This window comes from Cricetulus griseus, chromosome 6, assembly GCF_003668045.3.
Source record: "Cricetulus griseus strain 17A/GY chromosome 6, alternate assembly CriGri-PICRH-1.0, whole genome shotgun sequence".
Classification (NCBI taxonomy): Eukaryota; Metazoa; Chordata; class Mammalia; order Rodentia; family Cricetidae; genus Cricetulus; species Cricetulus griseus.
Genome location: NC_048599.1, coordinates 64,936,246 through 64,963,281, shown reverse-complemented (window position 1 = coordinate 64,963,281; position 27,036 = coordinate 64,936,246). Strand labels below are relative to the sequence as shown.

General features: G+C 40.4%; 1 protein-coding gene across 4 annotated transcripts in view; it reads left to right on the top strand.

The window, feature by feature from the left end:
* Positions 1-27,036, top strand: part of Fmn1 (formin 1) — a 343,529-nt gene that overhangs the window by 158,477 nt on the left and 158,016 nt on the right. For all 4 annotated transcript variants that reach the window (XM_035446230.1, XM_027422271.2, XM_027422272.2 and 1 more), the window contains 2 exons: positions 667-1,448; positions 5,058-5,208. In XM_035446230.1, coding sequence (XP_035302121.1) covers positions 667-1,448; positions 5,058-5,208 — 933 coding nt within the window. The remainder of the gene's footprint in view (positions 1-666; positions 1,449-5,057; positions 5,209-27,036) is intronic.

Below are 27,036 nucleotides of genomic sequence, written 5' to 3'. Positions count from 1 at the left end.
GGATGGGGAGACTAAAGAACTAACTTAGATAACAGAGCCCCACACCGGCGCTGGACAAGCTCTGGACAGCCTCCCCCACCCCCACACTTTTTCTCAGTCCACACCAAAAGCTATAAAAGATACGGTCAACCTTGTCCTAACCTCTATTAAATTAATTTCCTGTGCATTTGATATTAAAATTGAGTGGAAGTTCTTATTTGCTCTAAACTTTACCTCATGGCAGTAGTCTCCCATAAGCTCAGACAGGGTGAAATTACCCAATAGCCCCTAGATGTATAGATGTCTGGAAAATTCTGAAATGAAGATTTGTAACTTTTTGGATTCTTGAACAAATGTCTCCATTTCTCTGCATTATGTGGGCCATTCTTGAAGACAGTGGTACCCAACCTGTGTGTCGTGAACCCTTTGACACGTCTCTATCTCCAAAAATATTTACATTGCAATTCGTAACAGTAGCCAAATTACAGGTTATGAAGTTGCAATGAAAATAATTTTATTGTTGGGTGTCAATACAGCACGAAGAACTTTATTAAAGGGTTGCAGCATTAGGAAGGCTGAGAACCACTGCTTTAAAGGGCACATTCACACATTCATGGTACTATTGAATGCTTTTTAGGGTTTTGTTATCATTAAACAAACTTTCCATTGATTTTTTTTTCCTTGCAGGCTCAGTTTGAACTTAAGACATTTCATATCCGGGGTGAGCATGCATTAATAACAGCAAGACTTGAAGAAACCATTGAAAATCTCAAGCAACAGTTAGACCACCGCTGGGGGGGAGGATGCGAAGAGATGAGAGACGCATGCATCTCCACTGAGGATGACTGTCCCCCAAAGGCCTTCAGAAATGTGTGCATCCAGACAGACAGAGAGACATTCCTCAAGCCCTGTGAAAGTGAAAGCAAGACAACTAGAAGCAACCAGATAGTGCCCAAGAAGTTGAATATATCATTAGCCCAGCTCTCTCCCACAAAAGACAGCAAAGACATCCATGCCCCACTTGAGACAGTGGAGGGCAGCTCATCTAGTCAACAGAAGATATCACCTCCACCTCCCACACCACCTCTTGCTCCCCCTCCCATTCCTCCCCCTCCACCTCTCCCCACTGGACCTGGACCTTTGCCACCAGCACCACCCATATCACCTGTGAGTGCTGGGCCACCACCACCACCTCCTCCACCTCCTCCACCGCCTCCCCTGCCTCCAAGTGCTGGGCCTCCCCCACCTCCTCCCCCCCCACCACTTCCCAATGTCCTGGCTCTTCCTAACAGTGGAGGTCCTCCTCCACCTCCCCCTCCTCCTCCCCCAGGACTTGCACCCCCACCTCCTCCTGGACTGTCCTTTGGACTCAGCTCTTCTTCTAGCCAGTGTCCTCGTAAACCAGCCATTGAGCCCAGCTGTCCCATGAAGCCTTTGTATTGGACTAGAATACAAATAAGTGATAAGAGGTAAGCTCTTCCTTAACCTATTCTAGGTAACAAATTCACAGTATTCTTCACAAGTGGTGTTTTATCATTGACAGTTCAATATTTATATTGGGTAACACCCATTCTTATATAATGCGGTGAATGCCTTGATACACAAGCTTAGAGTGTCTGGGGGGAGATCATCTTTGCCAGGTCCTCCCGGAAGAAGAAATGTGTTGAGTATCAGATTCCTCTTTAAGGTAAATGTTCCATTTTGTGGACTAGAGAAGAGTCCGGGTCTAAGCTAGGGCCATCTCTTAAACCACTGTGTTACTCAAGTAATTATAAATTGGAGCAGCGTCTGCACTATTGACTCACTGGGGATATCTACAATGTCTTTTATGATACCCTTTCTTAGTTTTTGATAACCAGCCTTGTGGTCTGGTGTTGATCATTTTTTTATCACTATGACAAATACCTGAGAAAAAATGTGAAATAATTTATTTTGGCTTATGGTTTCAGAGATTTCAGTTTATCATGCCAGGGACAGTGTGGCACAGTAGGATGGCTCATCTCTGGCAGGGAAGGAAAGAAACAGAATACAGTAGAAGCTTTCTCCTTTTATTCCATCTGGGCCAAGAGCCTAAGGGATGATGTATTCATATTCATGCCTGATCTTCCCACCCTTGCTTAACCTTTTCTGGAAATGTCCCTGTAGATACATTCAAAGATGTGCTTCACTAATCTTTAGGGGCTTCTTGTTGACTTTGGATATTTAGCAGTTACAGGTATACTTACCATTTTGTTATGAAAATACTGAGATGGCTGAGTTATTTATTGTTTAGATCAGAAGAGAGTCTTAAAATATAACACCACCACCACCCCCCTTTTGAACTTTGTTCATAAGACTTCTTTTACAGCTGTATGCCCTATTGACCCCCAGAAAAAGTACTATGTGTGGAGAGCTGGAGTGGAGAGCACCTTCCGTTTGTGTATGTTATTGAGCTGAGCCTATAAGGCAGAAAGTCATGAAGGCTTGGAAACTTCCATCCAAACAAGTTAGAGTTAGATTTATTGCTTCATTTTTGAGTCTCTCAGAAGGACAAAGAGAGATATTGACTTGTTTCTTGACTACTTTCTAGTTTTAAAAATTTTTTTTTGCAAAGAATTATAATAATAGTAAGACTACATTTTAATGCTCAATTCAAAATACTAGTAGTGAATTTTTAATGCTTTGGGAAGGCAAGATAACTAAACAAAAACATATAGTTCACACAAATTATTTAAAAAAAATTGGAAACCACTCTAAGAGCAGGGGAAATACCACCAAACAAAGCATGTAATGAACAAAGTTGATGATGTATTTCATATTGTCCCTAGTCCTCTTGCCAAAAAAGAAGGGTCAAGAGTTTACTTGTGGAAATTTCTAGATGTATTTATTTAACACTGATAAAAATGCTTTATAATTTCCCAAATGAATGGTTAAAAAAAAAGATGATCCTAAAATAGTTCCCAACCCTAACACTAATGTGCTAGTATCCCATTTCTCATTCGAGATTTAGACATTTCCTAAGAGATGATTTCCCAGAATATTTGAGTTGTGTTTCTTTATTAGAGTTCTCAACTCATTGTGCAGTCACTCTCAAGTGATGAATCCCACCTGTGAGCCCTGGACTAGTCTGTTTTGACAGCACATGTAACTGTCTCACACCTGCTTCTCACTCGTATGCCTTCACTTCATCCCCCAAGAGACCTCATGAGCAACCAATGCTATAGACATAGCATCATAAAACCTCATGCTGGGAGGACAGGCCCTTCATCCACTGTTCAAGGAAGGGTAAATGAGAGTTGGGGGGAATCATTGATTTTTTTTCTCTGGTAATTTCTCACTTTTTTAAAATGGAAAAGAGTCAAATGCTCAAGCTTTCATTAGTTACGTTGGTTGAGCTGATCCTGCAAACACCATAAATCTAGTACTTCACTTTGAAATCAAATGAAAAGTAGATGAACAGGACATTAGGAGTGACTGACTTGGAGGATGTGTCAGCCTTGTCACCTCTGTGATGTATTAAGACCACAGCATGGGCACTGCCTGCCAATGGAACAACACATTTAGGTTCTTTCATCATGGGTCCCTAAAAAAATGTTGTACCTCTAAGCACAATTGCTTTGAGTATAAAAATCTTTATTTGGTACCAAATCATTTACTAGTGTAACAAATATGGTTATTATATGTAAAGTAGATTATATAGTATGTTATATGAAGGTAGCTTTATTCTTGGTTTTTTTTTGTGGTTTTTTTTTTTGTTGGTGGTGGTTTGTTTTGTTTTGTTTTTTGTTTTGGGTTTTTTTGTTTGTTTGTTTGTTTTTTGGTTTTTTTCGAGACAGGGTTTCTCTGTGTAGCTTTGGAGCCTATCCTGGCACTCACTCTGGAGACCAGTCTGGCCTCGAACTCACAGAGATCTGCCTGCCTCTGCCTCCCGAGTTCTGGGATTAAAGGCGTGTGCCATCAATACCCAGCTTATTCTTAGTTTTAATTGAAACAAAATATATATGGATCATGCATGCCATGCTCATGTATTTGAAAAAAATCAATATAGAAGAAATTTACTTTTTCTTTCTGTGGCATTAACAGTAACTTGAGAAAGCATTTCAATTTCACCAATGTGAAGAAAGCTAATGACACACTCCAAATGAGGCAGCCTATATAAAGAGGCCCACACACCCCAGCTCTTGGAGGTAGTTCTGACATACTTTATTTTCTGGCAATTACTTGTTCACTGCTTCATAACAGGCTATTTCTGGAAAATAAAACACAAATTCCCCATGGATACTTTAGTTGGAATCCCCAAAATTTTATGGTTTTGTGTGGCAGCATTGTCTCTGGTGGGATACTAAAAATCCAGTGTGTCAGATAAGTGGTTGATGTACTGTAGTGTCTGCACTGAGATGTGCTGACTCAATCCTGAAAACTGAATTTAAAATCCTCAGAGGGGTGCACATCTTTACCTTGATGTTCCATTTTCAATCCTTTGAAGAATTACTTTGGGGCCTCTGAAACAGCTCTGTTGGGGTAGGATGCTTGCAGCCATGCCTAGTAACACGAATTTGATCCCAGGAATCTGAGTGGTAGAAGGAGAGAACCAAAATTGTCCTATGACCTGCACATGTGTGCCATGGCATGTGTGAAAGTATCCTTTCCCCACATATTTACCAACCCCTACATGCAAATGCACATGATGAATAAGTAAAATATAATACATTTTAAAAAATGACTTGCCCATGTATAGAATTGATTGTTCCTTCTGCTTCTCTGTAATGCTATTTTTGCCTGCTGGAGATGCCACAGCTAAGAGAGGAGCAGTTTACATGGCCCCAAACCTCACCCATAAGAATTCTAGTCCTAAGGGCCTTCTCCAGAGCTCTTGTCCTGAAATAATAACCATCTTGCTTTTTGGGTGTTTGCATGAAGATGTAGGTTAAAATATCCTGCTACATATTTTGACTTCTAAAATGTGTGACATGAAAATCTTTGATCTGAGCTTTACCAAATTTTACAATTTTAGAAAAGCACATAAGAGAAAGACTTCATCATATTACACTATTTCCTGCTTCGTTTCCTACAGTTAATTTGATGCTTTCTCTTTCAAGCCAAGATGCCACACCAACTTTATGGGACTCCTTAGAAGAACCACACATTAGGGACACCAGTGAATTTGAATATTTATTCTCCAAAGACACGACTCAACAGAAGAAAAAACCCCTGTCAGAGACCTACGAGAAGAAGAACAAAGTCAAAAAGGTACTGTGTGATCATCATTGTAGTCATAGCCACATCCTGCTGGTTGGTACCCTCGCCCCAGAAAATGATCTAAGTCTTGGATGGCAAAAGGATCCAGTTAGTTTAAGAAACCTGGCCTTGCTATTTTGGTTTTATCGTCTGAATATTTAAATTTTATTCTATTATTTGTCTTAGGCTTACTTTTGCTGTGATGAAACACCATGGCCAAAGAAACTTGTGGAGGAAAGAGTCTATTAGGCTGATTCCTTGTCATTGTTTATCATTAAAGAAAGTTGGGACAGGAACTCAAACAGGGCAGGAACCTGGAGACAGGAGCTAATGCTGAGGTCATGGAGGGATGTTGCTTACTAGTTTGCTCCTCATGGCTTGCTTTGCCTGCTTTCTTATGGAACTCAGGACCACTAGCATGGAGTGATCCCACCCACAAGAACTGGGTCCTCTTACATGGATCACTAATTAAGAAAATGCCCTATAGAGTTGCCTTGAAGCCTGATCTTATAGAGGCATTTTCTCAATTGATGTTCTCTTCTATCCAATGACCCTAGCTTGTGTCAAGTTGACATAAAACTAGCCAGCACAACTATAGTCATTAATTCTATTGGGAAAAAAAAGTGTGTAAATTGCCTTAGTGCAAGTAGTTTGTATTCCACCTAAAAAAATAGATCTCAAAAGACTGTGATGATTGCTCAGTTGGTAAAGTGCCTTGTCACTAAATGTGAGGACCTGAGTTTGATCTGCCGAGGTCAAAAAGCCAGGTGTAGAGTGAGTGCCTTTACTATCGGCCTTGGAGAGATAGAGATAGGAGGATTCCTGGGGCTTGCTGACAAGCCAGTATAGTAAAATAAGATGTAGAGTAATTGAAGACACCTGCCATCAGCCTCTGCTTCCAGATGCATGTGCACACAGGTTTAGGTGCATTCACTCATGCATACATAAATATGTGTGTATACATGCAAATATATCTCATTCACAAATTCATTCATAGAACCAATTTATTAGACTCTATGGTTCAGGGCAGTGTTCTAAGTCTGTGCTAGAATGTGTCAACATGTAGTTATTTAAATAATAACAATTAAACAAAATGGAATGTTCAGTCCTTTACACTAGCTATTTTTCTTGAGTAGCTACTAAATATGGTAACATAGTAAGTTCTATTGGACAGCTCTTTGTAAATATTAGTAATGTGTGTGAGGGAAAGAAACCAACCCTAAAATGGCTGTTGCCCTGTGGAGTTTAATGGTCATTAATATGAGCAAAACCTTGGCAAGGCAGGAGGATCAGCATAGGCAAAGTGTGGTGGGGTCTACAGTTTTAAATGGGTTTTCAAGGCAAGTCCCATTGGAAAGATGACTTCTTTGTAAAAGCATGAGGATTTAAAAAATAAAAGTCACTAGTCATCTGTAGAATAAGTTTAGCATCAGCAAGCAATCAGGCAGATATGAGCCCCAATCTGACTTCAGCTAAACACTGTGACCCAAGGAAAGGTGCCAGCCCTTGCTCTCTCTAATCCCTTAGCTGTAGCACAAAATAACATCTGTTATGGTTTGGTAAGTCCCCCAGAGGCCCACTTGGTAAAGCTTTGGTTCCCAGGGGGGTACTACTGGAACCTTTAGGATACAGCACCAGTAGAAGGTCCTTAAGTCACTGGGGACATACCCTCAATAGGACTGTAGGACGCTAGTCTCCTCACTTCCAGCTCATGAGGTGGGCAGAGCAGCTGGGTCTGTCATGTTCTCCTACCCAATGTGCTGTCATTGCCAAAGGTCTGATGCAAATGAGACAGTGGATTTTAACATAGAACATACAGAAGAGTGGGTAAAAATAGAAATAAGCCTTTTCTCTTTCTAAGTTAGTTGCTTCAGGAATTCTCAGATATATTGTTATTGCTCATGACAGCTGACTAATACAAGAGCCACGAATCGTGCTCTTCAGTGACAATGAAATGAGCTCATGTTGTACATAGTCCGTGGTGTGTGATCAGTCCACACTGATTGATGGCTGCTCTCCACATTCTGTGATGGTTTCCTGTGGTCACCGCCATGGCCACAGTTCCTTTGCATTCATGTTTTGTTAACTATGGAGTGGTGCTAAGAACTCAATGAGACCCAATTGGCTCTGTAAACTTTTGGAGAGAGTGGTTGTTTCCCTTCTCATATTTTGTCTTTCCTATAAAATATGATTATCAATACCAAATCTACCTGACTGGGGAGCTGTGAAATCTATGGGGGCCTGAGGAAGTTTCAAGTGTCTATCAGATGGTGTTACTGTCATCCGTACTTCCTTCTTAAATTATGTGTTGGGTTTCATGTGCCACCTCATAGTCCCTGTGCTGCTGTGAACATAACTATATTACATGAAATGGGCTGCAACTTACATAAAGAAAACCCAAAAGTTTCTGATTGCAGTTTTGCCGTCCAAATTTAATTTTCCCATGGGTCTAAAACCACAATCAAAGATTTTCATCCTTCAAGTACACTAGAAATATTTTGTCATGAAAAAATGAGATTTCAATAATTAGATATGGTAGTGAATCTTTTTTTTTTACTTTTAATTGTATGCATGTGTATGTATTTGTGTGTGTGTGAATTTCTGTACCTGTGGAGGCTGGAAGAGGGCCTTGGATCTCCTGGAGTTGGAGTTACAGCAGTTGTGGGCTGTCCAGCATGGATGCTAGGGATCAAACTCAAGCTCACTGGAAGAGTAGCAAGTGCTCTTAACCACTGATCCATTTCTCTAGTCCACAGAATGAATCTTTAAGAGTATATATTACATGGAACAACTGGGGTTCTTAAGAGCTGTACTAGGCAAGAAGTCACTGACAGACCAGGAAATGGATTCCAGGAAAGTTAGGTTCTTATGGATGGAGTTGGGAGGGGTGGCCTTTTTAGATGCCATCCATCACTATAAGAAAGGCAGAAGGAAAATCCCTACATTCTAAAGACAGCCTCAGTTTACCTCTGCCAGCAAAGCTTCTCTAACCCAAAACTCCCCAAGTATTGTCTTATGCAATAGCATACTGAATTCTTCTGTGTTTTCTATTTCTTCTTCAATTGTATTGCTCTGTTTTGTTTCTCTCTGAATGTTTTGGTAACATGTTGTATCCTCCTAAAATGAATTATTTCTGTTTTTGTAAGTGAATATTTGTTTTCAAATATGTTAACATTTGGTCATTCATTCTAGTTCCTTATCTCCAAATTGTGTGCCTATTCAACAGTTGATTTTAATTAAGACAATTTGCCTTTGATTATTTGTTTTGTTGCATTGTCTGAAGGAGGGATGTGCTTCCTTTGAACTCTTCAAGCTTGTTCCTTGGTGAGGTTCCATCACCCCATAGAATCTACGTTCATATGTGCTATGTTTAAGGGTTCACTGCAAGTGGAGCCAAAATGTCTGGGTCCAGTGGGCTTCCCAAGAGGGGTGGTGTTTGGAGTTTTCAGTGAACTTTGTAAACTACCTTAAGTTGGGGTTTTAAGTTTTAAAGAAGGTAACAAGATAAATCAATGCCAGAAGACTGCAAACCTGCCCCTTTGAGCCTGCTCAGCCTCCATGACTGTGGCCAGATTTCTAACATCAAGATAGATCCTTTGGCCTCTTCTAGAATAGGATGTTTGTTTTCACTTCTCCTGAAGTAAAGATGAAAGTGGCTTTTCAGAGGACTTTCAGCTTTGGGGGCCAAATCCTTCAGCACAATCATGAGATGGTTCCCGTATGAGAAGACCACAAGAACACTTGTCAAATAGGTCTTTTTATAATGTCCGAACTAGGGGGGAACCATGTGTGTTGGATATTGAAGCTTTCAGCTTTCTGAATTTTGGAAGGAGTGGCTCAGCCAACATCGAGGCAAAAACATACAAATTTCTTAAGTAGAGCTAGTGCTTTTCAAATGTATGCTTCAGAAATGATGGATGGGCTTCATTGTCCAGTCTGCTGAAGTCAGGTGAGAGCTTCTAATGTCAAGCTTTATAATAGTGTTTACATTCACCATTGCTGAGCCTGTCTTACACGAAGACACACGGATTCTCAAACTGGGCAGGAATCTTGTTCTACAGTAAGCAGTGTAAGAATTAAAAGGAAACCCACTCATAGTACAGTTCCATTCTCTCATTAGGACATAGAAACCAAGACTGAAGTGACTTCTAGGGCTTTGAACATCTCTAACTGGGAAGATGTTAATAGTGAGCATTGGAGAGCATCCACAAGATCTTTAGTATATACATGTCTGTGGTTCCTTTTTTAGCACACCACACTGTTGATAGTCACAGTTTTCACAGAGATGATTGAAGTTGATGAACAGGAACAGCCATTGCTACAGGAGCCAAGATACAGTCGCACTTGATGAATTCTAAACTGTTTCTTTCATTGTGAGATTATCCAAAATGTTCTGTAGTATTCTATTGCAGGGAGAGGGAATTTAAATTCCTGAGGAAAAATATGGGTCTTGTGTACAATTAGTACAAATAAATACATAAGTTCCAAGTGTGTTATTTCCTTTGAGTCAACCCATTGCGTTTTATGTATTAACTATAACAAAGAAATCCTAGACAGGACACTTTGCATACTCAGGTGGTTGCAATCCTCATCCTCACATCAGGCCCACCAGCCACTACAAACACAGTAGGAGCCAAATTGAGAGCAAGAGCACAGAACACAACAGTCACTACCACTCCAATCTGTACATTCTTTATTATTCCTCTATTCAGAACAAACTACCCTCCCCCATCAGCCTTTTCTCTATAAATTTGAGACTATCAATTTCTTAGCATGGCTGCTGTGGGAATGCAAGGAAATTATAATTATGAAAATACTTGTAGGCGTCCTCAGGGCTTTATGTTAATCTCTTGCTTTATAAACTACTGTCATGTCAAAGCTTTGGGAAGAATATATTGCCAGGTGTGTTCACACACACTTGTAATTCTGGTACCTGCGAAGCTGAAAAAAGAGGATCATAAGTTCTAGGTTATGCTGGGCTACTTGAGACTGTGCTTTGTTTTGTAAAACTAATAATAATAATAAAATCCTTAAAAGAATCTAGAATATCTCTGGACCATTCTTGTTTGTTATTTATAGACGCATTCCACAATTTCCTGTAATTTCACATTCCAACTTCTAGTACTTCATCTCAGGTTGGCTGGCGTTTTCTCTCTTGCACTGTAAAATATATATTTACACTGCTAGTGCGTCCATGTTTACACTTTCCTTAAGTTACATTTGTTCCCGAGCAAGAAGGTCAGCACCCTGACAGGATTCCAAATTTCTGTCTCTATTGTCAAAGGCTCTTTCTCTTGGCCTCTGTCAAGGAGGTCACTACTTTTTGATAAGCTTCCCAGTTATGTTCTAAACTTGCCTGACAGAAAATCTGTGAGACCTGCCAATATCCTTCTGCTCTTGAGACGCTGGGATCTGACTTTGAATTATGAATCATCTCTGTTTGTTTCCTCTTCTGTGAGATGTACAAAATCGTTCTCCTCCTTCTGTCTCCTTAGCAGATATTTCTTAAGAATTAATGGGATCCTGGCTACTTTCTTTGAGCCCTTTTGGGGGAGCTGGGCTGTGATGGCTCAGCAGATGATGCTCTGTTGAAACTTTCTGGTGCCGAAATCCTTCTGCATCGATTATAATTTGGTCACTTTGGCGAGGATTGAGGCTTCAATGCTCAGCTCCCAGACTTTGTGTCTCATTGTCGTGGGGAGGGGAGAATAGTGAAAAGAGAGCATTGCTTGGAAGCCCAAACAGAAATTTATAGGGTTTTTATAACCTGCTGCCCTTCCAAGTTTATATTACTCCAGCTTTTGTAACAAAGATAATTTCTCAGTGCTAACTTGGAAAGGTATGCGTATCATTTCCCCACTGGGGGTGAGAATAAGTTGGCACTTTTTTTTTTTTAACAATTCTCCTGTGTTTGATAAATGCATTGCATTATTGTGTCCAGAATGCCCATGTGTTGATTGTACAACTCTACATCTTGGGAATATTAATACTTTACCCAGACCACCGAGTAGACCAGGAAAGGTCTACGCTTTTACTGTTCTGCAGTTAATAGACACATGACTAGCCAGATTTACCCAAAGGAAGTGAGAGCTCCTCCCGGATAGGCACCAGCAGAACATTAGTACCTTGTAGATTTTATTTAGAATTGATATGACCCCCAAGTTGACTTGCACATCTACTTTACCTGCTAGTTTTTAAAAAGTGGGCAAAACTTATCACATACAGATATCGATGTTTCTTTCAGAATATCAAATCTAGGTATTTTCCTGGGAGTTTACTGTTAAAAGAATAATTTAATCTGGGCTCAGAACTCAGGCCAGCTTGATTGTCATCAGGGCAGTCATTACCTCCCAAAAGCCACAAGAGGGCACCTTAGAATGAGAGTCACAGCTAAGTCTCTCCTATTCCAGAGACAGTAATGGAAGCCCAGGAGGCCAAATTTCACATCACATTATCCCAAGTTCTCTGAGCCAAGTGTATATTAGAAAATCTTGGAAGTGTCAGCATAGTAAAAGCTGTTCCTAAGCAGAGTTGCAGAGCTTGGAATGAATGACTTGGGACTTGGCTCCTTTGGAACTAATTCCAAAACCTATCCCCCTCTCTACCATATCTTTAAAATCTTTATAAAGACAGAGTAGAGTTTTTTGGATACACACTTGGAGATCATCTAATTAAAGAGTATAAGGTGTGATTATATACCTGAAGTTATACTGAGAGAAAACCAGTTAAATACAGTGATTTTTTTTCCTTTTGTTTTTAACCTGGAACCTCATTCATTTATCCCAAGTTTCTAAGATGATAGCAGTGTCTAGAGGTAGAGAAGGGATGAGGCTGAGTGGCCATGCTGGGATATGATGATGGCAGCAATCCTTCCAGTTTTCAGATCTCAAGGAGAAGCATATGGGAGATGGAAAAGGAATAAGAAATATCCTACGCATGTACTCAAGTTACAAGTCACGTGGATACTTCACACTAAACTTGAAAATGCTTTGCTCCCCCCCCCCCAATTGAAGGCAATAACCTTTTCACAAGCACTGACACCTCCCCGCTCTCCCGGAAAACGCTTATTATGATCAGAAGAAGTCTCAGTAACTTTGGATTTGGGGGTATTTTCCAAGTGAAGATGATCAGTGACCTTTCATTAGTAGTACTGATGCTAAGAGGTTTTTTGTTATTTTGTTTTTGTTTTTGTTTTTTAATAGTTTAGTTGTTTGATATATATTAACTTAGTTAATTCCACAAGAGCTCAGGAATATGGCTCCTATCATGATTCCCCTTTTGTCAATGAGGAAACTAGAGTATAGAGTGGCTGGGTGTCACACATCCTGGCGTCACACAGCTCATACGTAGCAGACCAAGGATAGAAAGCGCAGGGTGTGTTCTTAATTACATGAAAACTGATGCATTCATCTAAATGTAAGTACAGTGTTGACTTCAGGTTCACTTGGTATAGTCTGAATCTTATTTCCAGTCATTGTACAGTAAATGTAGCACTGACTTGCTGTCAGCGGTCATGGTTTATAGTTCTGACTGACCCTAGCCAAGAACCAAATCCTGGATGGGGCCTTTGAAGTCTCTGTGTGACAGTTGTCTCATCTTTCAACAGATGAGTTTCAGTGTGAAGGCTTCCCAGGCTCTGGTGGTTACTCTGCAGATGAGAGCACTTAATATCTACCATCTCTAATTTGACTTTCTGTGTGAGAGAGCAACTAGATCAGGGAATCCCACAGGAACCAGCATCTCAGCACTCCTGGAGCATTCTGCAGACTCAGCAGCTGCCTTAAGTGTCCACCATGTTGTCTGAGTCATAGGTTTATGGGCCTCCGTGAATAACGGTGATTCTAATAAACCCCTAGTTTTAACTGAATTATTTTAAAATAAAGTTCTTTTAGGTACTGCGGTAACAACTAGCAATCTTTGGAAAAATCTCAATGTAGTTTGCATCCTGTGAGCTTGCCTCGTGGATACCTGACTAGGGGTTGCTTTTTGTATCATTTAGCTTTTGTGATCACATAACATCTGAAGAGGAAGTTTTAAACAACTCTTTCCATGCACAAAATATCAGAAGTTACCTGTATGTGAACACCTTGTCTCACAGACATTTTGAAACTGAGTATGTGTGTACAGTCAGTCAGTTTGAGACTTGCCTAGCCAATAAATAACATATACTGCAAACAAGGTTTCCAAACACATTTCTTCTTCTAAAGATATGATATTCCTTCATCATAATTGTCCTGATATACAAAAAGTGTTTGACAGCCAGAGCCAACGGTGGAAGTGGTCTGCCTCCACTAGGCTGGCTTGGCCCTTCATCACCCCACCATCTTAGAAGACTTTTCAGGTTCCAGAGGCCAAGAGTTCAGGATACACCAGACAAAGCTGTCCATTTATTTCCTAAGGGAGTCTGATTTAACCTAAGTACTATGACCACACTTGTAATTTTTGATAAAATACCTTTGACCCAGTGCGTGATTTCCTTTAGGCCTGACCTGAGTTCTCTCCAGCTGAGGCTAATTTGCATGGCTGTAAACACGGACCTTACAAAGCTCACCAACTGTGATAAAAGCAAAAGAAACCTGAGACCTCTGGAAACTCCACAATCTGCCTTTGGTATCTAAGGCTGACTCGGAGTCGCGCTTCAGCCCAGGAGGCTGCCAGTGAGCAGCAGCTAAAGAAATGTTACTCTGATCTGATTAGAACTGCAAGGTTAGCCATGGTCAATTTACAAAGACAGTATGAGAAGAAATCATGTGTACAGCCATGTTATGGGTCAGTGAGGTCCTTGCCAGAAGTTTGAAAAGTCCTAGTTCTGCCAACACGGTTATCAGATCTCCTCAGTGGGGTACAAATGGGATTGGAGGTTTAGGGGCCCTCCTGTGAAATGAATGACAAAGGAGATTGGGCTCCCAGTGAGTCATGCTTGCTTCCTGCTGGATTCCTTACCTTCCAGCCCCTTTCTAGGGAGTCCCCTGGAGAACCACTTCAGATTGTCCCTGCACTGGAAAGAAGGTGGAGAAGCTAATTTGACAAGGCCATGAGACTCTGTGCTGACCCACAGAGGCAGCCAGATGGAACCTATTGGGCATTTTGATCCCTTCCTTTACCACAACAGTGGTTTAATTGGGATCTGGCTCCAAGCCCTGGTTACTAAATAACCTGAGTTTTAGTGTTTTCATCTTCATTAATTAACTTTTATGCCAGGTACCTTATTAAGTCATATTAAGGTGTTTTGCATGTGCAAAATATCCTAGGTGAGAAGGGAGTCTTAAAAGCAATAGAGAGCTACAAGCACTGGGGTTTCATTCCTGATCTAGTTATCCCATTGCTCTTCTCCTAGAGGCTGTCAACTTCCTTAGTCTAAGATAATGGTTCTCAGCCTTTATCTCAACCTTTATGATAAAGGTTGTGCCCCCTTTGGGGGATCAAATAACCCTTTTAACAGGAGCTGCATATCAAATATCCTGCACATTTATATTAAGATTTATAACAGTAGCAAAATTACAGTTATGAAGTAGCAACAAAAATTATGGTAGGGGGGTGGTTCAGGTCAGCACAACATGAGGAACTGTATCAAAGGGTCAGAGCATTAGGACAGTTGAGAACCAGTGGCCTAACACAAGCCTGGAGCAAAGCTTTGAAGCATTGCTCTTCACATGACTATTGCATTCTCATCAATTCTGAAGACTGATGGAGCTTCTGCTTAGGGTGTGGTTCTCCTCCTCCCTGTCCAACTCAGGAACATACTTGTGACTTGCAACTCTGGGATAAGGCACATTAATTAACAAAGAGAGATGCATTTAATATGAGGCCAAAGAAAAGCCACAGTGCTTAAGCTAGGGCTTATTATAAATAGATCACTCTGTACTCTAATCATCTTACTAATGGAAAAACTGAGACATTGAGATGATTGCTTAGGGAAGAATGTGATTCAAAATGCAGTGGTGAAATGCCTGCAGCATACTATGTTTAGAAGGTCTTAGTAAGACAGTGGAGAAACTGGGCCTTATGACGGTTATGTGAAACTCAGCCTTGTAGGGACTTAGACATTGAATTGCCACCTATGGAAGCCATGGGCCTCTGAGACTGAATATGCTTGGACAGGGAGGTGTAACTTGGGTCGGTACACAGAATTCTCACCTATAAGCTGAGATCTCCGTGTCTGCTCAGAGCAACAGGAAGTCAGTTGCAAGGCTGTAGAAGAGGCCTGAATTATATGTGTGCAACCATGTGTTTTCTCTAGCAAGCCCAATAGGCTACTCTTAGATTAAGATTGGAGGTTGAGTATAAGAAGGCCTGAGAGACTTGAGAAACATCTGTTCTTTTCTATACATTGAGCAAGTCCTTCATCTTCCTAAGGCTCATTTGTACAGTTGTCTGCTTAAGATGTTTGCTGTTTCCACTGTATTGCCAACATTACCAGGAAAAAGAACAACAACATTAATGAAAACCTCCTTTGTGTCATCCTGAAGGATAGCAGAAGGTCAAGTTATAACCAGATGCTTCATCTCCCATTCAGTGATTCTTGGGCCCCACTGGCTTTGCAGAAATCCATTTTGCTCTGTCCTTGTGTCTGTGTGGGCCCTGCTGGGGCACAACTATGCAATTAAAATGAAGGAATTTCAGTCAGATGCTGGAAGATGAATTTCCTCAATACCGAAAGAAAACCATAGGATAGAAAAAAAGAACAACTAAATGTGCCTCTGCTCTTGGCACTATTTTTTATTTGGCTTTCATGGTAGCCCATGTGTATGGTACAGCGTAACATGGTCAGAGTTCGGCAGTTAACATGACAGGGCCTCCTTCAGTCTTTGTATATCATGGTGGCCTATAAACAAATAATGCAAACATGTAAGTAAAATGGCTGATTTAGGGGATGGTGAGATCTTAAATATGATTCTTTCCTAGGCTAAGTTCTGTATTAACAAGTACACCGAATTAACTGCCATATTTATACCTGTTCGTAATTGAAAAAAAAAAACAAGCAGGTTTTTTGATTGTGGTTGTGGTGTTGTAGGGTTCTGAGGCAGAGTCTCTGTCAGACTGGCTTAGAATTCATATCGATCCTCTTCCCTCAGTCTCTGAAGTTCTTGAATTACAGGTGTGAAGAAGTACTATGCCTGGCAAATCAAAGCTTTGTTTTGAAGTAATTTTAAAACCCTTAAGGAAGACCATTGCAAATCTCCACAAACAATAAAGGCTTTCCCACATCCTTCAGTAAAAAAAAAAAAAAAAAAAAAATGGATGATGTTAGAAATCATTCATCCATTCATTCATTCAACAACAAAAACAATTATTTGCACATGTCAATATAAAACATGCTTTCTTTTTCAAAAATTGTAATTATCGGCACTAGTCGTGTTAAAAAATTAATTATAATAGAATTTGGAAAATAGTCATTACAAAAAATTAAAAATACCAAGTATGAAAATTCAAAGGTAAAATTGAAATGTATGGTTGTGAATATTTAAATCAGATAATTTAAATATTAAAAAAGTGAAGCTTCCAAAATTAATAGCTAGAATAAAACTAATAAGCAAAAACCCAGATAAATTAGAAGGAAATCTTGAGTTAACAACAGAAAGCTGTTTTTGTAAGTTACAGGTTCACATGGGTGAACTCTGTACGTGTAAGATGAGATGAGAATGGAAATTTAAGAAAATCTAAGCACAGCTCAGAAAATCCATACAGACAGCAGTTTAATTGAAAACTGCAACAGTATTCAGAAACTGAACAGAATTGAACAGAATGAACAAGTAACAAGTGTCAGAAAGTAAGAGTATAGATCACTCCAGATGCCGAGGAGGTGTATGTGGCAGATCATGGGCCAGCCCCTGCCAGTAAATGAAATAACATAAAACAACTCTCCAGAAAAATATCAACTATCAGAACAGCCAAGAAGAAACAAGGCACCTGGATGGCTCTATAAATACTAAGGAAATTAGATTAGTAGCTTCGAATCATCACACAGAGCGTGAGCCAAGGCCAGATGGCCTTATTGCTCCCACCTTTCCCTAGACAGAGTGCTTCAGGAAATGGAGCTTCATGATAATGTCGTTGATAGCATCTGTGGCCTTGATCACACTACCAGACAAGAACACACAGGTCAGATAAAGGGAAAACCACAAAGGCAGAAACAAAGGCCCTAGCCAGAATATCAGCAAACTGAACGCAGCATAATATAGAAACTGATGATTAAGATGACTAGTTTCAGACAGGAAAAATTGATTCAAAATTATAAAATTCTTTTATAAATTAGTGGGTTGTTCACTAATGCACAAACTGACTAAGTGGAGCCCATTCTGTATGAAGAGATACCTAGACCAGCATAGACACAGGGTGTATGGGGTGGAGAGTTTCCTTGATCCTGTCTCAACAAGATGATGGGACAGACTTAGTAGACTTCCTAGGGGAGCCCTTACCCTCTCCAAGGAACAGATGGGAGGGAGGAGGGAGCAGGAGGAGAGGAGGGAGGGGGACTGGGATTGGAATGTAAAAAATAAATTAATAAAAAAATTAGTGGGTTGTTAATGGATTAAAGGAAGAAAAATAATATTATCAAAAAGATGATGCAGAAACATTTGTTCAAATGTAATTATGATTTACAATGAAATTTTATAGGTAACTATGAATGGAAGAGAACATGGTTAGTGTTCAACAAAGTATTTATAAAAAGGCCCACGATAAAGGCATATTTAGTGAAAATTTTAAAGCTTTCTTTTTTTTTAAATCAAAACAAAACAGAAACACCTATGTCTACTGCTTCTGTTTATGATTGTGGTAGAGATCCAAGCCAGTGTGGTCAGGCAAAGGAATGATAAATAAACCATGTTGCAACAACGGGAATGAAACAGTGAGCCAGGCAATGGTAGTGTATGCTTTTAATCACAGCACAGGGAGTCAGAGACAGGGGATCTCTGGGAGTTTGGGGCCAGCCTGGTCTACAGAGTGAGTTTCAGATTAGCTAGGACTGTTACACAGAGAATCCCTTTCTTGGAAGGAAAGAAAGAAAGAAAGAAAAAAAGAAAGAAAGAAAGAAAGAAAGGAAGGAAGGAAGGAAGGAAGGAAGGAAGAGAAAGAAAGAAAGAAAGAAAGAAAGAAAGAAAGAAAGAAAGGAAAGAAAGAAGAGGAGGGAGGGGGAGGAGGGACGGAAGGAGAGAGGGAGGGAGGGAGGGAGGGAGGGAGGGAGGGAGGGAGGGAGGGAGGGAGAGAGGGAAGGAGGGAGGGAGGAAGGGAGGGAAGAAGGAAGTAAAGCAGTATTGTTTATGGAGGTGATTTTCTGGGAAGAAAATCCCTTTCAGTAGAATTCAACATAAACATAAGAGAATATGATGTGCCTATTAGATACAATGTTGTCTTACACTAACAAATTGTACTTTTATGTACAATTATCAATGAGGAGCTTGGCATTTTCATTGTAAAAATACTGTTAATGAAAGATGAACTCCATCAGGATAAAGCCAATCAAACATTCATGATTAATATAGAAAAGATTGCCTTTATTGAAAGCGTTTAAGTAGATCTAAACTGACGGAGAAAAGCATATTGTCATCATGAAGGACGAGCATTACGTCAGCTACCCAAGTGGATTCAGAGCTTCAAAGTCATCTGGTCAAAACAAATAGGATTATTTGGTATTTAAGGATTTAACTCTAAAATTTATTTAGAAGACAAGAGTTCAAAACAAACCAAAAACTCCACTAAATAAATAAAATTAAAAACTGAGTGGAAGACCCTGTCTACTTTATATCACGAAAAATAACGTGAGATTTGGTAAGCATAGAAAGCTAGTAATTGATGCAAGAGGAAAGATGGTTCAAAAGAGGAGAGGACTGTCAGAGCATATATGAGAACATGTCTGTGAGAAATCTAGTGTCAGGGGCTGCAGAGATGGTTCAGCAGTTAAGAGCACTGGCTGCACTTCCAGAGGTCCTGAGTTCAATACCCAGCAACCACATGGTGGCTCACAATCATCTATGATGAGATCTGGTGCCCTCTTCTGACATACACGTATACATAATAATTTAAAAAGAGAGAGAGAGAGAGAGAGAGAGAGAGAGAGAGAGAGAGAGAAAAGAAAGAATTGTGGTATCTCAAATCCATGGTCAAATGCAACTACTGAAAAAGATATTTTAAAAGATGAATATATATTGTGTGGAAGGAAATAAAATGAAACCTGACCTCCCTTAGCAAATAAAAATCAATTATAGATCTATCAGGGTCAGAATGAGCATGGGAAATGTTGTTTTAGAGAAGAATATAGCCCATGTCTCTTAGCATCACGTGGCAAAGATAAAGGCAATATTAACAAAAGAAGAAAGATGGTCGCATTAAAATAAAGAATGCTCACTCATCAATAAATACTGCAGTGTGTGAAAATTAAGGCACAAGCTTGGAAAGCACATCTGAAATGCATACAAACAAATTAACATGTTCTAAAGTATATGTAGGATTCTTATGGATCACTAAAAAAAAAAAAAAAATTCACTTCCAATAGAGTGATGCTGAAGGGGATGAGCAGCACGAAGGTGCCAATGGTACTTGGCACCAAGTCTGAAGACCTGTTTTTATTTCTCTGACCAGTAAATGTGCCACTGCATGTGTACACGCCCACCCAGACACATACACAAAATAAGTAACAAATATATTTGGCCAGACTCACAAAATGAGTTACCAATAAACTTGAGAAGATGGTCAGCATTCAGAAAATATAAAACAAAGCTAAGCAGAGGTGCATTGAGGACCCATTGGCTGGGAAAACAACTGAAAACTCTAGTTCTGAAATGCTGGGAGAGTGAAGAGTAGTAACTCCACTTACAGCTAACAGCAGTTAAGTGTTTCTTATGTTCAAAAGCAGTGTGGCCCTGTTTAATTAATGTGAACCTGTATACACCCTCTGTTCAGAGTCACACATTTGTATCAGGAGATATACATAAAAATGTTTGTGAAACCTTTGTCAAAGCAAAAAATGTGAGAAAAAAACAGCAGTGATCGTCAATGCTAGCTTGGATAAATGAACTCATGTATACTCAGAAGCTTTGAAAAAGATGAGCTACAGGTTCTTTCACCCACACCAATGATTCTCTCTAATCTTCAATTTTGCTTGTATTCCACATTGGTTTAGGAACTTGGTATTTAGCAGAATTGGTCTCTAACTAGCTAACTTCCACAAGTGCTGAGTTAGCCAACATGTGCCACCATGTCCAGATACAATGATGATTCTTAAATATGACATTCAGTAAAATACTCTCCAAAGAAAACTCACATAGCTCAAAGTTCAAGAATAAGAAAAGCTAAAGAATTTTACAGGAGTATGTGTTTGTGGCAAATAGCTTCTTTAAAAGAAAAAAAAAAGCAAAATAAAATTCTAATTAGAAAGTGGTTTCATAATTGCTATCTATGTGTAATTAAATGGAAGGTATGGCTCTCTTAAATGAACTATAATAGGGCAGATGGGCCATATTCCAAGGTATTGTGATGGTTTGGATTTCTTAAGGTGAGAAAAATTTCAAGTGATAGGACACAAGATGCTGGGGTGACTACACAAATCACCTGTGTGCTTATTATGAACTAGTCCATTTGAAGAAATCTTAAGGTGCTTACATTTGTGATTTTGGGGTCAGTAGAGTATAGGTTTGCCCCAGGAATAGTGCTAAGTAGAGATTACAGGACCCACTCCTTTCACAGGAAGGCTGACCAGGCATGTAACAGGTGTTCCCTTCCTCTACTTGCTGTACAATTGTAAGAAGGTCCAGGAGACCAGTTACAGTAGCAGTGTTCAAGATCCACACAACATGTCCTAGCAGTCCTGTAGCTGTCATACGTGCACATACAGTACTATCCCAGCTTTCCATTTTAATATGTCCTGGGATCATCTTATGTGCTTGGAAGAAACTCTGCCACAAGAAGCAATGTGATGCCCATGTGAGTGGCTGCTTCTCAGAATTCACAGAGTAGCACACATTCCAACAGTGGTATTCAGTTAAGACTCCTGAGAATTGTTCCAGGTAAAGTGAGTCTGCAAAAGGAAGCTGTGGTGTCACCTCAGATAGCTTCAAAGGATGAAGTACTTCCTTGTGAGTTCTGTGTCAGCTGTCACCATCCAGTAGCTGGAGGTCCTGAAGCCTAGACTGCATACTGTAGGTTGATCTTCACCCATCATAATGGAGTCTGAACAAGCCAGGTGATTTGCATCTTGGATACTCTTAAAATCAAAGGCCATCCATCATTTCTGATATCTTGAATTCAATGATTATCATATCAAAGACATACGATGACATTGAGGATAATAACTTCTCTGTTGTCCATTATCTCTGAGCAGCTTGGAGTAATTATGAGCATATGCTCCTTTCAGAAGACTAGCTAGCAGTTCAGACTTGGGAAATGAGAGCACCGTTTGGGCCACCAAGCATATATAAAAGACTGGGCTCAAGGTTTTCTTATTAGATGGGAGAATATATAGAGATGAGACAGGAAGTCTAAACATCATACAAACTTTGTGCTTAGAGCTTTTAGGAGGGCAACATGGTAGTCTGTGTACTTGGGATTTGTCTTATATGAGAAAGATGTTTTGCCACTCTTATTGACTGTGGATGATTCTGTGGAGACTGACACTGGAGCACACTTCCAGCTAGTTAACAAGGAGAAAAAGACATCACAATCATCCAAGATTTATAAACATACAGGGACCACAGAGATAGCTCAGTGGTTAACAGTGCGTACTGCTCTTGCAAATGACTGGAGTTCCATTCCCAGCACCCACATGGGGCAGCTCACAACTACCTACAATCTGGCTCCAGGCGATTTAATGCCCTCTTTTGACCTCAGTGGGCACCCACATCCACGTGCATATACACCTATGCACACACACACATACACAAAGAATAAAATAAATCTTTATAAAGATGCAGACAAATCTTTATAAAGATGCAGACTTATGTTTCAACACTACTCCAACCTTCACTTACAGGAAACACAACTTTAATTTGTAGTCACCTCACTACTGACATGTAGTACATGGACCAATAGTTTAGGCATTGCTAAAAGCATCAGAAAAGCATGCCCCATGACTGTTCAAGGCTAACTTAACAAACTGACCCAAACTGGCAACTTAAAACTTGTCTCTTGAATCTTCAGTATAAAAATTGAAAATCAAGCTACCTGCAGGCAGTGATTTCTCTTGGTCATTTCATCTCTCAAGATTCATGATGGGGGGGTGGAATGTGATTTGTATTGGGAGTTTTCTATTTAACACAAAAGTGCTAAAACCTTCAGAAAACCTCCTGCCCATCACACCCCTCACTGCTCCCCCACCATAGCCACAGCCTTCACCTGCTGTGGCCTCCTCTGAGCTTGCTTGCAGGACAGAATTCACCAGCCTTTAAACCAATAAAAGAGTTTTTCAGTCTCATCAGTGTGGGGATGGGTTTGCCAAATATGTTCTCAGACTCCGGACAGGATGACAATTTGCCTTTTCACATTTCTTGGTAAGGAGCCCAAATCCTTAAAGTAAACTTCATCTGGGCAATTTTATGTGTCCCCAAAAATAAGGCCATGGAAGAGAGTCAGACCTAACATTCTGACAGAACAGGGAAGCTCAGTTTCCCTTGAAACATTTAATGGGGCAGATTATCAGGCTGCGTGTGGAAAGCTCGTTTTAATGGCATTATCAGGCCAGTTGACAGAGGCCTCTGCCCAGAAGCATGCTGGGCTACACTGGCCATCAGCAGCTGGGGCTTGTTTGCACCAAGTCAGTTGACATTTCATAATATGGCACCATGGAGCCTGCCAACTAGCCCCTCTGGTGCCATGCCAGTGGCAGGGGGTGGAGCATGGAAAAGCAGACAGGCAAGACCTGAGTCTGCATTTATTTTCCTGGGTACCTGCCTAGGAGCAATCATGTGTCTAAGGAAGCTCTCATTGTCTCTAAGAGGAGAAAGCAATATGGCTGCCAGTTCTTCTCTCCAGTTGGTACCCACTCTTGCAACTTACTGGGAGATGTAGTTGCTTACCTGTCCCATCTCCTCCGTTCACTTCCATATGAGCAATGGCAAATAGAATCTGCTTTAGTTAAGGTTACTATTACTGTGATTAAACACCATGACCAAAAGGAAGTTGTCGAGGAAATGGTTCATTTTGCAGACAGAAGGTGACAGGTAAACTTGTCTTATTCAGTGTAACCTTTACATTTCTCAGTCATAGGGTTCCAGAACAAAACAAGAGATGGATGCAATAGTTGTTACAGAAGTTTTGTGACTGATGAAGAGCAAGCCACAGTTCCACATCACTGTTCATCGAAAGAAGTCAGAGAACCGAAGGAAGTTGGGGCAAAACAGGGCAGGAAAATGGAGGCATGAGTGGGTGCTGCTTACCGGCTTGCTCCACATGACTTGTTCAGCCTGCTTTCTTATAGAACCCAGGACCACCAGCCCAGGGAAGCCCCTGCCCATAGTAGGCTGACCCTACTACATTAATTATTAATTAAGAAAATGCGCTACAAGCTTACCTACAGCTCCATCTTGTGGAGCCATCTTCTCAGTTGGGACTCCCTCTTGTTGGATGACTCTAGTTTGTGTCAAGTTGACATGAAATTAACCAACAGTCACAAGAAAAGCCATTAGCTATAAAACTGGATTGTGTCTCTAGCACTTCCCCTTTCTCCCCATGCACTCCACACTGGAGATTTAACCCAAGGCAGCCACATGTATGCTAGACAAGTGCTCTACCACTGCTACATCCCAGCCCCAGTTTCTTTCTTTTGAATGGAAGATTCTGCCTGTCTTCAGGCCTCCATACTAAAGACAGCTGGGTTTATTGACTTAGGATTATACATGTGAGCATTTGGGATACTAAGGCTAGAGATGGTCACAAGTTCAAGGCCAGTATGGGTGACATAGTTGGACCACATCTCAAAGCAAACAAAAAGCAACCCTAAATTTCTGTAATGACTGTCATGTCTATCTCTTGTTTTGTTTTGGAACCCTGTGACTGAGGAATGTAAAGATCACAGTGAATAAGACAAGGTAACTTGTCATCAGAGGAGGGTGAATTAGTATTTGTGAGCATTGATATGAAGATCAAGACACCACCAGTCCAAAAGTATGAAAATGGAACTTGGACTTGGAAAGATGTCTCAGGTAGAGAGATGTCTCAATGCTCTATCAGAGGACTTGAGTTTGGTTCCTAGCATCCACATTAGGTTCACAGCTGCCTGAAGCTTCAGCCCTTGGGATCCAACTTCTTCTATGACCAGCTCAGGCTCCTGTGCCCATATGCATACTCCCAATGCACATAATTAAAAAGAAAATTATATATATATATATATATTATATATATATATATATATATATATAAAAGTATCTGGGCTGTTGTTGCATGTATAAAAGGCCAGTATCAAACTAATCAGAAGCACATTACATTAAAAAAAATAGAAGTTGCCCCTTTTGGAAGCTTAACTTTGGGAGAATGAAATTACTCATTTTCTGTGTGCTCTTCACTCTTTTGTCCAATCTAACCTAGACAAGCCATGTGCCCATTTATTCTACATTCTTGAAAGTATGCTACATGTGGGTATGTGCTATATATCATTGCTGTTAAAGGAAATGTCTACCCTCCTATCTATTTAAGTGGACAGGAGGCCTGTCCTCTAGGTTCTGTGATAATTGAGACCTCATGGGTGACAGAACTCCCATGATTGAGACTAAGAAGGTTCAAGCTGGTGAACTAAACCCCAGAATAAACAGTCTGCCGGATCTGTTACAAATCTGAATGTGTCTGGTGTCCAGAAGACATGTAACTGTAGGAATCAATCTTCGTGATTTCAGCAAAGACAAGACTCCATGGGATAAGGAGTCTACGTGGCTATAGTTTTGTCACTGTGACAGATTCCTCATTCATCTGAGACTGATTCCAGCTTTCACGGTCCATTCAGAACCATCTATTTTTATTTTTACTCTTGGTCTCGTCTGCCAAGTGCAGGCAGCAAGCTGGCAATATGTATGGATTTCTGTAGATGTAGAAGTCTCCCTGAACTTGGCAAGAATTCTTTCTCAGCCTGTCTGTCATGACATTTCTAGTTGAGTGGTGAGGGTGTGGTTTTTCCAGTGCTGCCATCTGTCTTCTCATTTTTGTCTTAATTCGTATTCAGTGAGGCAGCTTTTCATTTTAGTCTGTATATGTAAGAAATACCAATTGGGTACACTGGCTCAAACATAGGTTCTGACACTGGAAAGAGGGCTTGCCTTTTTCCCCATTAGAGTTCCCTGGGCACTGTAATAGTGTGCATGTGTGACATTCGATAATCCTGGTATGTGGAGGATTATCCTGGTAGCAGGAGGCTGGGAAGGTTCTACTTTAAACTAAGCATGTCTGTTAGGGTTTAAGGCAACCTGTGAATTTGCCCCTGCTCAAGGTCAGCTTGTAGGTCACTAGAATGCTATCCGAATAGCACTCTCCCCAGACTGAAGTGACACCTTAGATGAAGGCTGTGTGCTGCCAAGTTCCGCTGACTCCAGTTAGAACTGAGATAAACTGAGGGCTTGCTAACGTTCTCAGAAACTGATTCTTCAGGATAGGTTATAAAGCAGCTCATATGTGGTTTCCCAAGCGTGGTACAGGGGATTGTGACCAGCTGGTGTCTGTCTTCCCCAGCCAACACATAGTGAAAGGTCATTCAAGATGGGAGGAATTGGAGTCAGGTGTAAAGCAATACACTTCCATAACAAAAGTCACCTGCTAGTAGGGAGTGAGTTTGAGCATTCTGACAAGTCAGGAAAGGTGCATGAGTGGGTACCCTAAAGGATTAAAAGTTTTTGTGTTTAACTGAAATAAATCTCTGACTTGTTGTAAGACAATGACTTCAAATATATGTGCCTTGTATTGATGGAATCATAAGGATTTCATAATTTGTTCAAGCACACCAGTTCTAAAATCTGATCCATACTTAAATATATAGCCCTAGAGGGATAAATTAGACAAAATTTTTGGAGATCTTGTCATTTTTAAGGGTTAAATGATTCTAAACTCTTTAGTTCAATAGTGCGCACATTGGATGAGCAAAGCCATTATAAATCCTCATGTTCTCCAGTAATTACGTTCTGAAAAAAAAAAAACTTTCCCATATAACCTGGACTAGGTACTGCCATTGAAGAGCCTCTATGGAATGAATTCCAGCTGGGAGCTTACACATGCCTCTTATGTACTGGATCTGCAGGAACATGAAAAGCATTAACGTGACAGCCATCGGATGGAGCTTTATAATGTTAAAATCAGGGGTCCTACCAATGTCCAGCAATGGAAAGTGGTGGACCAACCCTGTGCCCTTCTGCATCATGAGAGCTCTCACTGCCTTCTGGTCCTAAAGCCTTGAAGCACCTCCCAGCATGGTAGCCATCCAAGTCAGAGGGCAACAGTGCCTGAGCATGGGGCTCCTTGTATGCAAGGCTTATTTTTCTCCTGTCCTCCATGAACACATTTTCTGAAGGACTGACTTTGGACTTGTGTTGCAGGAAAAAGGTAATACTTTGAGAGTTGTTTTAGAGTCCCCAAGAGGCAGATAGAACAGCCATCTATCTCATTTAGAATCTTTCTCTAAGTAAGTACATTTTCAGCAACCCCTAGAATCCTGTTGTTCCACCTACCCAGTGGTAGGATTATAGGCACACATTACTATGCCTGGGTTTTTATATGGGTGTTGGGTATCTGTTGAACTCTGTTTCTCATGCTTGAATAGCAAACACCTTGCCAATCAAGCTATCTTACCAGCTCTATATGTTTAAACTAGTCTTTGAACTCCCTTCAAACAGAGGTATATGTACTTACACACATGCATGTATATAACCTTTC